Here is a 19,449-nt window from a genome sequence, read left to right as displayed (position 1 = left end):
TAATAATAGTCACCAATCTCCACACAGATCAAACTTACAGTTTTGTAGCTATTAAGGAAATTGTGCTTTGTAATTAAGATAATCCTCATTTCCAGATGCTAATTAACTATATAATAATTAGCTTCTTTTGCTAATGCAAATTAAGTATTTTCATCCTTATTGGTAAAGGAGTTGCTTATCACTTAAAAAAGAGACAACCTAGAAATAATCCCTCCTCCCCTTTAAAGGTGAAAAGGTAACTCCATTTTTATCAGTCTCATTTGCGAATGCAAATTAGCCTTGATTAATCAAGTCACAGATAAATGCACCCATCTCATAGCATGGATGGTCGCCTATAGCTTCTCTCCTACCCTTAGAGGAAAAAGAACATTCACAGCCCACAAAAATATTCCAAATGGGTGCAGCACTTTGTCTCCCAGTAAGTGCTTTATTGATTCCCAGCAGCATTTTGGTCTAACGCCTTCCGCCGCTTAGCGCCCCACGGCAGGTCTGCAAGTCATCCTGCTCCCGGACCGCACCAGCCGAGCTCCCGGCGACAGACCAGGAGATTCCAGAACGATACTTTACGGAAACCCTGACAGGGCAGTGGCTTATTTTATTGAGTTTTCTGCGCTCAAAATAGCAGTGAATGTAACCTGGCACACTTGCACCGTGACTAATGAGCTCTACCTGCACAAGAACAGACGGCTGACAGCCAGCAAGGCCTACTTGGCAGCATTCAACTTAGGCTGCAACGCATTCATCATCTACTAAAACAATCCACCAGTTCCACACCACCATTTGTCATTAATTATGCTAATAAGCAAACCATTACTCTCTGATGACACCACAGCACTTATTAGCTAGTTATGGCTTTTGAAAAGCACAGCTTATTGTGTATGCAAGTGCTGCGCATACATTAGCCTACAGGGAAGAAATGTCCAATTATGAAAAGAAGAAATTTGCTATTATCTCCTTCTAACAAACCAATTTAGTAATTATAAAAGTCTCTGAACTCAGAAGGATTTTTTAAGAAGAGCTGAGTGATGAAACCAGAGAATTTTGTTTGTAATAACTTTCAGAGTTGGAACTAAACTGACAATAGGGGAATGAACAGTTTTTATGACATATAATTATAATTCTTGCATGTTAACTTTAAATGATCAAAAATTAGAATTTATCAAAAACTATGATTATGTTTGGCTCTTTCTTTAAAGCATCTAATTTATTTTAGTAAATATACAATCAAATACGTGTAACATTTTACAGATCTTTTACAGTAAGTCCAGTGTATTCACACAATGTGACGGGAACGCACAGTTCTATCATACCTACGGTTATACGAGCGACGGCAATCTCTCTTAACCCTCTGCCTGCCCAGGAGACCCGACACACGACACGAAGGGCCAGCTGACCCTGCCAGGGCCATATAACGCATATCAGAGGAAAGCACGCGGAGTATACAGAAACTGCAGCAGGGACAGACCCAGACGCAGATGGAGCTAAGCACATTCAGGAGGGTGTCTGAAGACTCAACTGAAAAACAGCCTTGTTGGAGCATCCAATTCATTTACAATTCCTAAGTTGTTTTGTTCACTGAGAGAGTAATACTACTAGTTTTAGAAGCTTAATATGTGTTAAGAGCTCATTAATATCGTCAGAGTAAATGGGCCTATTAAAACATCTTTAAGCAATATCTGAACATAAATCTCCCTAAACTATATTTAATGACTGTACTTAAGATACATTATATGCAAGTCTTAATGAGACATTAGATAGCGTTTTGAAGATTAAAATTAGAGAATCCATATAAAGTCTGTCCACTTAATGTAGCCTTAAGCTACACTGATGAAAAGCATTACTACCAAATTATTACTTCATTAGAACAAATATTTTTTAATCATTTCTGATTTATGCCATTAGTCCTCTTCATATACATTACATATACATTCATAGAAGTATACACGAAACAATTTTCTGGTTCCACAGGAGACAAGAGAAATTTTGAGCTTTCTAATGGCTGAGTTAATTACTTGTCTTTTTTTCTACTGAGTTAAAAATAAGCACTCTTTGTAAAAGTCCATTTACTGTATCCCCACTTTTCTAATTTAATTGGAGATTTTAATTCCATTAACTACAAGGTCATTTTTTAAACATTTGCTGTTTTGCTTTTCAAAGATTAATAAGACGTATTAGACTCAGTCCTTGACTGTACCTTCAGCCTCCCCTCAAGTGTCTGAGAGGTGGCGGTGAGGACTCCCGGCCCGGGTTTGGCGCGCGGGACGGGGCGCGCGCCTTCGCCCCGCAGCCCGAGCCGCGGGGGCCCCTCGCCGCCCCGCCGCGAGCAACGTTCGAGCGGGTCCCAACAACCTGATTAGCACGCAGGTTTTGTGTGTGGCTTATTTTGTATAAACAGCTTTTCATTAGATAAATGAAGCCCAACAACCTTTATAAATGTTTTTCAATTATGAAATTATGCCATTGAGATATCCGGATTATGATAATCAGGGAAAACACCAGTGACACCTCTTGATAGGAGCTGGAGCGCGCTGCCTGGATGACTGCTCCTCCCAATAAAATACGGTTTAAGCGCACGAGTCATTTAAAAAAATTCCTTCTTTATTAGATGAAATCTGTAGCAACAAGACTATTTTCATTTATTCTGCCCAAGTCCTCTATCCAAACGAGAGAACATCTCATTGTAACAATTTTGCATTTTTAACTGTGCAAATTAAGCATTCTTCATAAATAACAGCCTGGTTTTCTGCACTAGAACTCCTTTTTATTAGCAGCACAGTAACGAACAATGAGCAATGTGTCCTATTATTCTTTGTCAAATCACAAAATGCAACATTAGAATAACTCTGCTGGTCAATGTAATATAGTAGATTAAATTCAACTTCTGTGCAAAAACCACTGTAAAACAGCATGATAAGAAGGCTATAAAAAATTTAATTTTACTCCAAACTCCATCAGAAAAAAAAAATGGTGTGAAAAGTAATTTTGCATAATCAGTACACGCCATCTGGAACAATTAACCGATTTCTATAGAACTATGAGGATCAGTCATATCTGCTTATTAAAGATCAGAAATTATACAAGTAATAAATCCTTGAAAAAACTAAGCGTACTCCCGCCTGTCAACGCTATTTTAACTTCAAATACTGAAGAACGCCTGATAAGGCTGAAAAGAAGAGATTAATATATGCAAATTACATCCAGCATTTAAAATCCCCAACAACTGTCTCCGGTTTTCTGTCCCTTATTGCTGCCTTTATGTTTTATTCATACACCAACTCACCTGTCACTTCATAAGCTATAATATTATGGGGGTATTATTAAACAGCATAAAGCCGTGCTTTAATTGGAAAGCTTCATTGCATTTTCCAATTATTTGGAGTAAATTAAAAGCAGATGCACATAGTTTAATAAGGAGTCTAATATCAGTTCCGGGAAATCAAAATTCATTGTCATTACTATGCTGTGATAGTTTTGCAAACTGTACTGCATTTCAGAGGTTCTGAAAAGAAAATCTGTCTATGCAATCTGTTAATTGTCATTCGGTTAATAACTGTTTAAATATCCAAACTACATAGCAGCTTCCTATTTAAAGGAAACAACAAAAAAACAACAAAAAAACCCCTACGGCACTCAAAAGCAAAACAAACACACTACAGCCCGCTCAAAGGCTGTGCCGCACAAGCGGCCGGCACAAGTCCGACGGCTTGCCGCCTCGGGACGGTCGGGCTCCTCCGGCGGCCCCTTCCCGGCCGGCCCCTTCCCGGCCGGCGGAGCGAGGCCAGGTCCACCCCGGGGCCCCGCTCCCGCCATCGGCGCCTCGGGGCCAGGGCAGACCCGGCCGCGGCCGCGCTCGGCGGCTCGCGGGGCCTCCGCGCCGGCCCCCCGCCGGCGTCTCGGAGGGTGGGGAACCAGGCGATTCTCCGCATGCACATCAACAAGCAGCTTCCTTGGAAGACGATGCTTAAGATGCGAAAAATGGATGAAGACTGGAAGTCTGATATCTTACAGCAGGAGAACATGAAAGTTCTCCTCATCCATCAGCAGCTTCACGAGATAACTCAGACAAAATGCAAGAAAAGGACGAGCAAAGAGCAGCACTACAGCCAAAACCTTCATACTTTTGTACAACTTAGCAAAAAATAAGATAATTAACAAAAAAACCTTTTTGGACTACACTAGACTAATCGGAAAGCCTTCATGTTTGAAAAAAACATATACTGGCAGCAGAACTCGGGGCTTCACCGTGCACTGTTTCAGCCAGGACTCCCTGAGTAGAGCACTGGGAACATGGGACGCTACAACGCATCAGCAGGCATGCAGAAATCCGTATACCACGGACGAACACGAACTGAATTTAGTAAGAAACATAGTTTTGTTGAATCTCACTAAACACAATATTAAATAACACATTTCCCTTTCTGAAATATGCAGCTGCAGCATTTTGCTCCCTGAACTGCTGCTTATTAATAGAGCCTTTTGTATTTTGAAGATTATCCAGGTCTCTATATCCAAAGACTGGAAATTGCAATAGGGGAAAAGAACAGGCTGACTTTGAAACCTCTTTACTGGGCTAAGATTAATGCAGAATAAAGCTAGTGTCACAACTTGTCTAGGTTTTTTTGGACCTTTCTGATTAAAATTCAATGTCACAAAAAATAAATTTAGTTCTGCTTCTATTCTTAAGAAGTGCAATGAATGGAAGTGTAGGAATCTGGATCGACAATAAAATGCAGCACAGGGTCTCCCCCTTCTGAGGCAGGAGTGTACTAAAATACTTGAACATAGGAGGGTATTGCAAAACCACTGGAAACTATGCTGAAAGATGAAGATAAAAGCAATTCTTGTGCAGTGATCCAAAAAATAGCATCTTTCTTTTTTTCAAAATTACCTGTTTTAATAAAGCAGATACACTGTGCCAAGTGAACCATTTAATTATCTGAAAAAATGATGAAGCAAAACAATAGTTTGCAAAAATAAATGACTAACCTCTGATTAAAACGTCTGTCCTCATTACATACAGATAAAAGATACAGTATCTTTTAAAAGAAAATGTACATTGAAGAGAAGTAAGCGGCAGTTGTGGTATAGATAACCTGACATTTTGCAACAACAAGAAAGAAGCCGACATATGGGCACTGAAATGTAATGAAATCTTCAATTTTTCCTCTATTTGTTAATTTAGAAAGACCGCTGAAAGAGATTTTTTTTTTTTTTTTTTTTTAACATGGCACATGCAACAATGTATTGAGTCAATAGCAGCAGTGGAAAAATGAAGCTGCCAGAAAGCGAAGCAGTAAGACCAGCTCTCTTTAGACTCCACACGGTGATCGCTGCCATGGGATTCAAGCCAGACTCCATGGCTACATGCTGGCAAACACTTACAAGACATGTTTCAGAGCAAAAGAACATCAAACTCAAAACTATGCTGGAGAAATTGACTGAGTCTCCAGAAAGAAAGGAGGAATGTGGAAGTAAACTGCTACCATAAGAGCAATGTGCGAAATAAATGCTAAAAAATAAAGCTATGCAGACAAATTGTGATTTCCCTTTGCCAAGATCTTTATTGTCCAATACAGGAAAGCAACTTGGTTTCTTTTTCTGGAATCCACTGGCTTTGATGTCTTTCCAGATCATTAGCATCAGTTTCCATTCTTTTTGTTGCCTCCAGAAATCTGGACTATAAACCAGTGTCAGAATGAACACCGTTTACCAAATCTGACTGTACTTTCTACAGGAGCTAAGGAACACACTTTTCTCCTTACACTCAAATCCTAGAGCGTGCCTTACCAGGAACTCTGACAATTCAGCATTAACAATAGTCTACGGCTCGTGGTCCCCGGGCTCTCCAACAGAGAGTGTCACAGCACCGGGTCTTACCACTTCTTTCCTAATAGTCAAATTGTCCTGCTGAGATTCTCCTCCCACTTCAAAGCCACTTAATGAGGTCCAAATTTGCCTCAGTGAACTCGATCGGACCTATTTTATGCAAGCATTTCAATCTACAGATTGCTGCCTAATCGTCTTACTTCACGAAGGCTACGGCACTGATCATTTGCCTAAGTTATGTTGCTACCTATGGCCCATCACATAACACAGAACTCATCCTGCCACCTGAGCAGACCACGTGCAGGTCCATAAGAACCTGCACTTTCCAGAGAGAAACCATGTGCCATCGCATCTTCTGGTGGATCTTCCCTAAACTGAGCGTGTTGTCATACTGTAATGAATGAAAGGGGTGTGGGAAGCACAGGGAGGCTCTGCCTTCACTTGAGTGAAAATGCTTTGATTCCTTTCACCAAGTTTGTTCTCAACTTTCCATAAAGTATCTTTGAGATAAATAAATATGGAGTAACAAAAGATTCATGATGCCAAAATAAACGGCCAGGCACATTGAGAAAACGCCACCTACAAGAGCTGCGTACAAGCAGGTCCTCTCTCTGGTTAGCTGGATGCGAGCACACATTGGCCAACAGCACTGCTGGAAGTGGCACCTGTCAGTGCTGCTTTTCCTTCTGCGCTCAGTCCAGATTCTCTGGGAAAAATACTTCACACGAGTAACCACATTAACATTGTGGCAAAAAGTCACATAATAGCACTTTTAAGATACGAAAAATGCCCAAGCGCATTGTTGCATAAAGTAACTGCTTCCAAAACACGTTGCTCCTACAGAAAATAATGGCAAGCATTGCAGCGTTGTTCAAAATCATGAATGTCGCTTTATCAGTAGATTGCTAGGTCTTTACGCTACACAACAAGTGAGGCATGCAGACAATTGTTCACTGTCTAAACAGAGGATCCCAGGTCTGAAAAAGCCTTTTTCCTTTCATATTCTTATAGACATTCAAACTAAACATTTGCAAAGTAACAAGCTTCTTTCAGGACTGACATCTAAGCTCCAACCTAGAGGACACAAATTTTTTCTTTGAAGGCATACAAAAACCTTTATCTCCAGTTCAGTATAAGCAAAACTTTTAAAAATTCTGGCATTTTGAGCAAACAGCAGCTACAGTTTAAGGATAGAGCCCACACGCAAAAAAAAAAAAAAAAAAAAAGGAGTCTGAGAAAAATGAGCACACGTACTTGAATGACATACAACTAAGCACACTGAACAGTGTGCCACGTTACAGTCAGACTGCACAAAATGCTTTAAGCAACAGCTCTGGCAGCAACTGAGAGGCGACAAGCTCTGCTGCTCATTCCCAGCAGCTGCGAGCTCTTACAGAGGCAGCTACAGGGACGGCTCTACAAAGACAGCACTGAACGCTGGCTTTGCAAACACTTTCTGAAGGATCTGCAACTGAGCTGAGAACTCCTCAAATAATATGAGAATCTTGAGCGTATTTTAAAAATCAATTCAGCTAACTTTTATACAGTACAAACAATGTGCTTCTGGATCCTGTTTTATTACTTCGGATTAACACCACTTGAGGTACCAGACATATGGGTGGCATATCAATATGCCAAGCTAACATCAACTTTATTCCTTTTAAAGTACTCACACAACTGTTTTAATTGTTTTAGGCCGACAGCTGGCAAGTACTATTTGAAAATACTGTAAACAACCATATATCAAAGTATGCTCTGCTTTTTTTCCTGTTGCTTTTCCCACACAATTTTCATATTTAAGTGTTCTAGAAAATGAAACTTGGTCATATCTGAGGGTAATTGCAATCATCTTGTTATAGCCAGGTTTCTGTTAAGACAAAAATCCTTAGAGATAGGATTATACTACTCAAGTCAGATTTCTGCCTAAGAGATACTGTCAGCTGTAGCTACAAATGTATACACTTAAAAATTTGCACAAAGAGGTTCTAATGACTCTGAACAAACTGATGGTGGCTGTGCAGAAATATCCAATACACTTCACAACATGATTTCTGTCTTGACACTTAGAGCATTCAGACTCCAGAAGGTAAAATACTGACCTTTATATTCAAAACACAAACATTTCTGTGCCATGAGAGTACTTACAAACACGTCTTTCTGCAATACGACTCAGAAGTTGCAACAGTAAAATTTTCTGGCAAAAAAAGGGAACCCTACCTAGTAACGTGCAGCATCACACTCCAAAGCCAATGACGGCTTTGCCCCCCTGACATTAGCAGAAAACCCCTATGGGGCAGCACATAGCTGGGACCAGCTTTAATTTTCCGGAAATCACAGGTGACACTGTAAAATGTCCTTTTGCAAACTCGGTCACTGGTTTCCCATGCTACCTCCTGCCATGTACTCTGGAAGGTATGTTAGGCTTTTTTCCAATCCTAATCCTTCTCCTGAGACCACAAGTTGGTTGAGTACGTCTCCAACTGGCAGGTTAAAGTGATTCTGAAAGCGAAATAAAATGTTAGAGCTGGTGCAGTTGCGAGCTCCGAAGGCAGAGTGCTGTTTCCCCTTGGAGGGGGTCTTGCATGGCTGGCTGGGTAACCTGTCCTGCTGCTGGCCTCATCCTCAGACAGGCAGACAGCTTCTGCCGGTAATCAGTATTTGGAGGAGGCTTTCTGTGGAGGATCTTGTAATTCAAAAGGTTTACGTTTCAGTGGCACTTACACAGCAGAAAACTTATTGGAGGCAAGATCCCCAAGGGGCATCAACATACTGGTCTGAAACACACTGTTTATTAACTTCAGAGAGAGCTACAGTGGTATTAAAGCACATCCAATTAGTAAAGCCTGCAGGAATATTTGCACTCCGAAATCTCTTGGTTTCTGAAAGGGTTAAAGCTTATTATTAGCATATAATTTACAGGTCCTTTCTCCCAGGAAAGAAATAATGCACAGTAAATGCCACATTCATTTTAATAATACATGTTACAGTCTGTGCCCAACATCTGCACAAAGGTAAAGCAGACAGATTTTTTTGACATGTCCCACTCTGCCATCCAAACACAGGCTTTTTGTTTCTTAAGTGACGGAAGGTTTAATCAAGAAAGCAGGCAATTCATCAATCGAAACAAGGCTGCTCACACTGCCCTGACAGCACACACATGGTTTTATACAGAAGAAACCTGGCCACCTGTCAGCAGCACCTTTTACATCAGGATATACAAATACACCAAGTGATCAATCCTCCAGCTCTTCCCATTCATTTCCTCATTTTCTTATTATATTTTTCTTTATGTTAGATGTTGCCCTCATTCTCTGCAGGGATAGATGGGAGACAAGGCAAGCTATGGCTGTTTATACACTATCATAAAAATTTATATACCCTTAAAGTGACTTATTTCCCTTCTATTTGAGTACCATTATTATAAATAATTTTTCACTTCATTCAGGAATTTTCCCTGTATGTTATTATCTGTGGCTGCCTGAGAGGGCTCTCTCTCTCTCACTGTCCTTGCAGTTCTGATAAGCCAAAGCAATATGCAGCTACAAGATGCTGAAGTCTGAAATGAAGGCAGTATGTAGTCACAACAACATCTTAATTAAGCTGAAGGCCATGAAGGAAGACTATGCTGTGAAATGCTGAGCTGTCTGTCGACAGGTCTGTCTAGAGCAAGGCATTCTTCTTCCAACAGTTGCCCATTTGAACACATATTAAACCTGTCAACTCCTCACTATTGTGCTCCCAGCAGCACCCAGAGACCTTTTGCAGATCAACCTTTAAGTAATGCTGTGTTTTTGTCTTAGAGGTACGACACGGGGTGCAAAGAGGGACCCTGCTGAATGCAAAAGAGCACTCCAGCTCCATAAATACAAGCGCAGACCTCAGTACTGCAGTATAGCAGCATATGGAAGTCTCCCTTCATGGGACTGTAAGGTCAAGGCCATATTTTCCTATATCCGACAAACAGCAATCTGACAAAGACTGATTAATTAGTATATTGTGCAATCAGGACTCTCCCTAACTTTTTAATCACCCAACACTTAATTGCCAAGACTGGAAATAACAAAATGCTGGTTAAAAATTGTAATTACTATTTTCAGGACCATCTTCTCCTTGACTCCAGCTTTGCAATAATAATTACATTGCATGCACAAAGGAGTACAAGACAGACCCAATGAGGATATGGCAGTTTCTATCAAAATATATATTCAGATATAGCATAGGATCCACAGCCAAAATTCATTTCATCTACCATAAACAAGCTAAACATCAGTTGAAAGTGTCCTTTTCATTGGCTATGGAGGAAATGTCAGGTACCTAAAGATAGATGTCAAGAACCCGGACCATACTGCACTCTTGGTTTTACCCTCCTTTCTAACTCTCCCTTCCTGAATATCCCGTCCTGTTCTCACCACCAAGATGCAAATTTGGGGAATGATGAAACTGGAAAATAAGACTGTTCCTAATTGCTTTTGTTTCCCTGTGACAGTATCAGGAAATCTTCCATTTTGCTAAGAGCCAAGAGAGGGAGCCAGCAGGCTTGTCCAGAGACAGCCCCAACCGCCTGCATCAGGGCTCTGCATCTGCAGAGCCAGAGCCTCCCGCTTGGCGTCCTGGAAGAGCCAAGTCTTGCACCGGCCAGAGTGGCTGGGCACTCAGGACCCCTTGCTGCTGCTAAGCGCTGAAGCACGCGCATCTGCTGTGTGTGCCATTTGTCTGCATTTCAACCCGAGCTGCTTCTGACAGAGCAAGCTGCACAGCCCTGCACGTACTCACAGTGCCCCAAGTGCAGCCCTGCAGCCCACCAGTGCGTCTGTGCTGCTCGCACCCAGAGGCTGTCCCGGCCCTTACCCAATGTACTATCGGTGCCTCGTTGCTGGGGCAGTGAGACAGCATTTTGGTGACCCAAATTGAGACTGGATGCACGCCGAGGCCCTGCAAGCACCTGCGTGCATCAGGGGAAGCGGCAGCCGAGCTGTGGTGCGTATTCGGCTCAGCAGCTTCTCCCTCACCACTGCGCAGGGGCAAGCGCCCATCCAGCCTCCCCTGCTCGGAGGGCTGCAGAGGCTCCTGCAGAGCCCCGCACTGCTCCTTGTTCCCAGGCACAGCCCCCCTGGCATGCCGTAGCCATCATCCCACTCAGCAAATCCGCACCCCAGCAGAGCAGCAAGCGGACAAACATTAATACATTCCCTGCTGCTATAGCACTGCTGCAAGACACTAGCATCGTAGCGTGGATAAAACAGTGTGAGTGCAAGCTACATCAATGTAACATGCAACTTTGGAATGGTTTCCACTGTGAGTCTCAGGGTTAACCTACGTCAGTAAAGTTAAAGCACGCAAAGAGAATTGTCACAGCACCTAATCACAGCTGCTGAAAAGGCAGCCGTGGTCAGGAGTTACACATGAAGGTCCCTGCCAATGCACAGCATGTTTCATATGACAAGACCCTTTCTTCAGAAAGGCTCCACAGCTGCAATAGCTATTACAGCCCATGTATGCACAACAACTTGTATAACAATGTGTCTGGAGGAGGATTTGCAGCTGGAAAAAAAAAGGAGTTATATACTTTGATTGAAACGTGCTTGTGCAAACGTGGAAGACTAATGCTATGCCCAGTTTTACAGGCCTGTTTTGTGCTTTGTCTATAATCACCTGGTAAAATATTCAGAATCTTTGCAAAATAGGTCATCTTTCCAGGTTTGTTATGCTGCAAGTGGGAGCACTCCACAGGAATTCCTAAAGCAAGGTCCTTCTCAGTAACATTCGTATAGAGTTGCTGCCTTTCTATTTGTGTGGGTTTGATGTTTCAGCAAGAGAGAAAGTGCAGCTTTTCCATGCAGGACTGTCTGATGTGAACACAAGAACATGCTTTCTCTTACATTTCTAAATCTATTAGGGCAGGAGAGTAACAAGAAAAACGAGCACTGACAAGAATTATGCCATTGTTATATTCCATCTATTTAGGAACCTGAAGCTGCAGTTTCAGTCAGAGATTACCTTTTAAATAACCCTTTGATTATGGTACATGAATTAGTGCCATGTTCCCACGTTAGAAGTGTCACTCACTATTAATAGAAAGAACCTGTGAATGGCACATTTTTGCCACCTTCCCTTCCCTGATTATGCACAAGCACTACCTATTGTACAGCCCACTGAATCCACTGCAGCTTTTTCTGGGTTTCCAAACTGTCCTGAAAATCTACTTCAATCACATGAAGGGACTATACTTTTGTTAGATTTTGACACAGTCAGGTTTAAAGCCAGTGTTTTTCTTCTCTTGCAAAAATGGCATAACAAAGAAAACTGTAGCTAAATGTGTTCTACTATGGCTATCACAGTATTTGTTCAGGAGTAATGTTACTCAAAAAAAAAAAAAACAAAAAAAAGGAAAAATCTGTTGAACTTCAGCACTACTTTGAACCATTTGAACCATAGCTGAAGTCCTGAAATATGAAAGATACCCAAAGAGAACATGCAAGAAAAACGCATTGTTGTGCCACATCACCTTGCATAATGTCATTCTTCAGTTTGTGGAACTGAAAATCCTTTTGTTGCTCTTTGTTGTTTGTTTGCTTCCAGATTACACAGCTCTTGGCACTGGCACAAGTGTCAGACTTCACGGGGCACAGTTCTGCTGAACACCCCTGCCTCTCACCCTCAGATACACTCTTTCAACCCTGGACCTGAGAACCAGGTTGTGTTCTTTTAGTTCATTCCCCTTTCTTCAAGAAAGAAGAACTTAAAGGCAAAACCTCTTCCTGAAGAGCAGAGGTGTCAGGGACAGACCAACAGGGATATCAGTATCAAAATGAACCAACCGACTGTGTGGTCCTGGACCACAGTAACAGCACACATATCTTCATCAGGTAATGAAGGGGCTTGATCCTGACCATTATTTAAATACACACCTACACTGCAGACTAGAACTAGTTTAAAAACAGCAAAAATATACTGGCAGTTTTTTTCTACATTGACATCTGGAAACTATAACTAGCTCTAACACTTGTATACTAGCCTGGAATGGCAAACAGAGAGAAAGAAAGCTACAGCTAGTGAGAAAGCATGTGTGCACAAGTGTGTGCTCCTTAAAAATAAAGCAGAAGCCCTTCACCCCCATATCCTAATATCTAATTTCAAACTTACCCTAATATTGGGGAAACAAACCTAAGCAGTGCCAGTGTTCAGAACACAGAAATGGGAAAGAGTAAAGATAACATCCATTTTTAACATGTATGTTGAGTGGAGCAGAGAACAGAGTATGTATGAAACCCATCCTTGTTAGCCAGGTAAAAACCTACTGTGAAATGTGCAGAGATGTGTCTTATAACTTATCTGTAAAGATCATGAAAAAGATGAAGAGCAAAATTTGTGTGTTACTTTTCATCAGATCTCTTACCTAGAAACCCCACAGGCAGCTGCATCACTCACTGAGGGTTGTGCTCTCCCCAGTGATCAGTAATGTTCACTGTCAGTAACACTTGTGCCTGCACATTTGCCTTTTGTGCACACCATGTGCACTTGACACTTAAATGGCACTGACAAAAAACCTGGAGGAGACCGCACGTCTGCCTTGTTATGCAGCAGAGCTGCTTTACTTGCTTAGACTTTTGATTACACAGAATAGTCGAGAAACTACTGCATGCATCAGCTTACCTGATATGGCATACAAATTTGAGTGCTGGTGTTCCAAGTCCAGGCGAGTGCTGTGACTTTTGCCTCGAAAGCTGGCAGGAAGCGTTAGAGATATATGCCTAAAGAAGAGAGATGGGGAAATGGAGATGACATTATTACAGAGCAGAAGACGTCGCTGCTATCAGCTTGTTCTCACCTGACAATTCCAGTCAGGTCAAGCAGCAAACATCAATTTTAACATTGCTTGTAAAAGTCAGTTGGCCTCAAATAACAGGGAGACAGAAGTGGTGATTCTGTCATTACAGCCAAGTGTGGCTCAGCCACTTTGAGCTGCTTTAAACCATGCTCAGTCCAGTTGTGGGAGAGACACGCATCTATGTCCTGGCATAAGCCCGCTCCACCCCACTGAACACCAACAAACTCGACCAACAACCTAAATATTATACAGAGGTAACCATTCATCCTCCTTCAGAGATGGGATCCAGAGCAGAACACAGCAGCTCCTTAACGCAGGGGCATACGAGCGTGATCTTCCATGTATAAACCTAATTCTCAACACAACACATCAACAGCATGCCTAAACACCCCGCAGGACTCAAACGCACGTCCTCCAAAGCAGAAAGTGCCAACAGCATGTGAGTTTGGGTGTGTTGGTACCAACTCCTGAGTACACTCACAAATAAAATCTTTGATGCCCTCCTGATAACTAAGCATTGCTCCAAACTATTACTGGACATGCTGCATGCTTCCCTGCTCCCAGGGGCAGAAGATGGTGCACAGAGCAAGCTAACTTTCATCCAGCACTGAGGAAAAGAAGGCAAATTTCACTCATCATCTCTCTCTAGCTGCACCAGTAAGGTGAAGTTCTGCCTAATCACAATATTCTATGCAGCATTTCCTGCAGTAGAGAGATATTTTTCAATCTTACGTTAAACTTTCCTCTATTTAGTGGATATAAGTAGGAAACCAGGGAGCCAGAAAGGTGGTCACACAAGAAGCTGCTGAAGCACCCCTGCCACTGTTTGCTCCTGGGGTGACAGACCCTGCAGCCCTCTGACCAGCAGTAACACTAAGGGTCAGCTCTCACGGTGCAGGCTCCCCACTGCTCTCCAAATTCCTCCACGGCCCAGGAAAGCTGCCCAGAGACACCCCAGGAGACATGCCGGCGCTCAAATTTGGGAAAGCCTGCTCACAAATTTTTCTGCTGCCCAACCTAATACAGGAGAAAACAGACTTCTGCCTCTAAAGTCTTGCTGTGATCCCCAAATCAGTCACAGCTGCAAAACTCAGCCAGAGCGCTCCACTGAAGCCTATCACAACAAAATGCTTCTTACTAGAAGTTATTGATAGCCCGTAGATTTTTATGCTTTGATGAGAGATTCAAGCTTTTCCCTTTTAATTCATATGTGTATTTTTCTAATGCTGATCCCAGGACTGTGTGAATTTTTTATTAAAATGTTATCATTAATCTTCTGGACCCCATTGCCATATGTAATGAAGATGCTCCCTGTTCATAGCAAAGGCTTAGTCTAGCACGAAAGCAGAGGCAGCAGCTACCCCATTCACAACGGTGAAACTACCTGAATATGGGAAGATACTCTGCATTGCCCTTTTGCCATAAAAGCAAGGCAGTGTCTGTTCCCTGTCACAAATGCCGTATTTGCAACAAAACCCTGTGTATTCTCCAGTAGAGCATCCATTTTCCTAGCTAGTAGATTTTATTTATCAAGCGAATTGGCTGCAAGTTATCTGCCTTTAAAAACTGGACACATTCTGTGAAGAACTACATATTTTTAGACCTTAATGCAGTTGATGGTGATGAGCAAGAATAATATAGGGGGAAAAAAACACCAGTCTGAATTTGTTTGTGCTTCCCAGAGCTATTTCTAACAAAAAAAAGATCGCGTCAAAATATTTTCAAATTTGGCTAACAGTCTTCTGTTTAAAACACAATCCATATGAGACTTTCTTTGCCAGCACAGGCAGGTTTGTCATGAACACGCTTTAAAACTGAAGACCACTGCCTGTAGGCATTACACACTTTTCATTTGGTTTTTAATAAAAGTATCCAAAAATATATTCTGAGGCATCAGAACAGCTAACAGCTAACAGAGAAAGACTTTTGAATTTCTCCTGCTTGTACTGCAGGCTGTTTTTTTCATCCCTACACAAAACAGCAGGAGATGTGTTGGAAGTAAACAAAGCAGATCTATTTAAAAGGCCCATTTCTGAGCAGAATATTTAAAAGGTTACTCCAACTTCTGCTATAAGAGAGTCTGAATCTTTTCCATATGGACAATTCTTTTCAGCAACCACCACCAAACACAGACCACCTTGCACTGTCGAAGCAGGTCATGCACTTCTCATCAGCCAGCAGGGCTGGGAAAGACAGTTCCACAAGTTGCTCATAACATGCATTGTGTAAGCAAAATTAAGGAGCTGTCAGTTCTACCAGCACACACAATAGCCTTCAAATAAAACTCTGAATTCCTACTTTGCAAAATACTTTCTGAACTAAGTCCCAGTCGCTACCAAGTATGCCTGGCAGTTCACATAAGCACCAGGTTTCACGAGCGCCATATGCTAAAGTGGTGTATACATTCCATGCGTGTAATTAAAATGAATTGCTCACAGTCTAATGAACTCTGACCATACACACATAAATATGGCAGCAGAAGATCACATATCCAGACCTTGCTTCCTAACTCAGCACAATATCCTATTTGCTCTTCATTTCAAATGTATCAGCATTAAAATACATACCTAAATATCCCCTTAAAGTTAGAGAGAATTACAAACACTGTAATTGGACATGTTCTTTCAAATTTGCTTTCAGTAGGCATTCAGTCCTGCAATTGCTCTTATGGGGTCTGTGTGCCAAAACTGCCAATTTAACTCCTAGTCAAATCAGGCTTCCAATATTGGGGGTCTTGAATGCTGTCTATTAGGAGGGTGTTTGTGAATGACAGAAAACGTCTTCCTTTCTGTTCCTCCACTTCCGTTGTCACTTTCCGTTCTCTGAGGTCAGACACACAGTATCTTATCACTTCTACCAAGCCACAGTATGAAGAGCTAGGTCTCTCCAAGGACCGCCTCTAGCTGCAAGGCCACAAGACAGAGGGTAATGATTGCTAGAATGAGATCAGTTCTCTCTGCCACCGTCATCCTCCTTTTGTTAAGCATGACAATGTAGGCAAAAACTAGAAATGGTAATTTATTTTAAATTAATGCAAAATTTGGCCAGAATCAATATAACTTATACCTACTAAGTTGATTGCATAATGCATTTTCCTTGTGGGCTGTGAAAGCCAAATCATTTTGCACTGCAGAAGACCAAAGCAAAAAAAAAAAAGAGAAGAAAAAAATAGGCTGCCATCGAAAAGCAAGAAAATTCCAATTACGAAGTCCCCAAGTTCCTAAACACATATCGTGAAAGTATGTGCAGCTCTGTGGCATATGGCAAATCAATTACTAGTTTAAATTTTAAAACAAAAACATGGTAAATGTGTTGCAGAAATAATCAAGAACAACGGTTTGGTTTAGATTACAGCGGCCACTAGAGTTTTGAATACAATTAATCATCATTCCAGGCAATGGGAAGCCATATTGACACTTATTCCTAATTTGAATATTTAATTAGGGTGAAGTTCTTCATCAAATTATCACAGAACTGGGAGGAAAGCCTGAAAGATTTAAACAATTACTACTTTAACCCTTGATCAGCTGCTCACCTGCAAGAACAAGATTCTTTTCCCAATTCTGCAAAGCAAGAACATGCTCAACAAAACAAGCAACAAAAAAGACACTATTTATAAAACATTAGAAATATCCTGGGAAAGCTACACAGACATGCAGTGTCCTGCAGGGTTTGCTTGGAGATGCCAGACTGACACAGGCTTCTGACTACCTATGGTCCTCGACCTTTTTCAGAGGAAATCTTTCAGGTCAGATTTCTATTTTAGCATCAAATGATGTGTTTCCCTTTTTTCCTTTTTCCTCTTTTTTTTTTCCCTCCTGTTCAAGATGATGATCTTTACATGCACTGGGTGGATATCACTTGGCTTTGACTGGAGACCCCATTTTTGGCCAACTCTTGGCAGGCAGGAACGGCCAAAGCTGCTTGTTAGGGTGGGATTTGTGCTTCAGGGATGAATCAGGGTTTGGTCCTGCACGTCCAGGGCTGCGCTCCTCTGCGAGGGGAGCGGGGCCACTGCGGACGGGGCAGCGGGCAGCTGCTTCTCGGCGCAGTCCCTCCAGCGGCTGCCCCCTCTGCGGGGCTCGCGCGCCGAAGGACAAAACCTGCCTACCGAAAGGACAACCCAGCACAGCCTCGCTCCCCTGCCTCCCGCCTCTCCGCGGAGAGGCCTCCGTGCCTCGGCCCCGCACCAGGAGCGCACGGGACAGGCTCTCCGGAGCTGCTCTTCCCCAGGGCTCAACCCAAACCAGGCACCTCGCAGACCGCGGCCCCGGCGCTGCCCCTTGCACGTACGCCCAAGCTGGACGTCCTCCCTCTCTGCAGCTCTAGGACTGCGAAACTTCCCTTTATATGCTGTATTAACCCATATAAGAAATTCTCTTTTAATGAGGAGTGATATAGTTATGAACTCTCTAGAGCCATAATTAGAGCAAACTAATTGAAGTTGTGTTTTGACACACTTTCCAAATTCACGGGTACTGCATGACATATTCACAACACTATTGCTGCACAGCCATGGCGACAGCAAAATCATTAGGCTAATAACGCTTATTTGCATTCTTATCATGCCAGCAGCCACGCCGTTAAATACTGTTTCAACCAGTGCTCGTTTACTATGAAAGTTTCCACTGAAAGATATTAACAGTAATTATTAGTACTTTAGTGGAATCTCTAATGTTAAGGAATGGCAACTCGCATTAACTAGCTTAATGCCAATTATTTTCCTTTTGAATTGTCACAAAAAGCAGGGGGGAGTTGTGCCCCCATTGAATTAAAGTGACAAGGTGGATTTGGTGCTTTATGTCCTTTAGACAGCAAGGAAGAATGCCCATTGCAACGAGACCAGATATTAGGATTTCAGAACCATTCTCCCAAATGCGGAAATAGAAAACACACTGTTTCAACACAGGTTATGAGATCCAGAACATTCAGAGAAATATTTTTCCCCAGCATACTATAATTTCCAGACAATTTAGGATGAAACAATCACAACAGCACAATTCAGGACAAGTTAGATTTAATTACTCTCTTATTTTTAGTTATTCCTTTATTCATTAAATTTATGAAACAGATCTACATATGACAGCAGCAGAAGTAGCAGATGATGGGAAGATCCTTCACAATCTAGTAGAGGAGGTTTGAGGTCTGCATACATTATGGCCACTTTCTGAATGCTTATTTGAGGAAAAACTTACATAAAACAGGTCCAGGAATGCCTAACAGTTGCAAATAAGTTATTAAAAAAATGTCTGCATGAAGGTGATGGACCGCTTTTGAAGTTAGGGAGCAAGTGCTTATAAAAAGTAACAAAAGATCATAAGAGGGAAATGCTAGATATCAAAGGATGCTTCATAATTCACATAAAAATATCAACAATGCTTAGCAAAAGAACAACGGTAAGTTTTTGGTTTCCAACTGGATTAGGAAAGATCAGAGAAATCAATCAAAATATATATATAAAAAAAAGCCTCGCTTATCAAATTATTAGAAACCATACTGCATACTGCAGAACTGGAATTATACAGTTCTTTGATGTACCAGTCATTACCACAAATTATTTTAAATGAACTTAAGAACAGTGCTGCAAAAGCTGTATAGTTCCACAGGAATATCTTGAAATAAAAAGAATCCTATCTTCCATAATCAATGAATTATACATAGATCATGCCTCATCAAAAAATGAGGATAGAGCAATTAAATAAATACTAAGTTGCAGAAAGCTAAAAACACACCTACAAGAAGTAAATGTTGCAGTTTTCAAGAAATGTAATCCAGCTTGAAAGCTTTGCCTATGG

The 19,449-nt window shown here is 41.7% G+C and overlaps 1 protein-coding gene across 7 annotated transcripts in view; it reads right to left on the bottom strand.

The window, feature by feature from the left end:
* MVB12B (multivesicular body subunit 12B) overlaps nt 1-19,449 on the bottom strand; it is a 75,287-nt gene that overhangs the window by 23,030 nt on the left and 32,808 nt on the right. For all 7 annotated transcript variants that reach the window (XM_062591343.1, XM_062591346.1, XM_062591340.1 and 4 more), the window contains one exon: nt 13,480-13,577. In XM_062591343.1, the coding sequence (XP_062447327.1) occupies nt 13,480-13,577 (98 nt within the window). The remainder of the gene's footprint in view (nt 1-13,479; nt 13,578-19,449) is intronic.

Source organism: Rhea pennata, chromosome 18 (assembly GCF_028389875.1).
Source record: "Rhea pennata isolate bPtePen1 chromosome 18, bPtePen1.pri, whole genome shotgun sequence".
NCBI classification, from domain to species: Eukaryota; Metazoa; Chordata; class Aves; order Rheiformes; family Rheidae; genus Rhea; species Rhea pennata.
The sequence above is the reverse complement of the archived record's forward strand: the minus strand, read 5'-3'. Positions and strand labels throughout refer to the sequence as shown.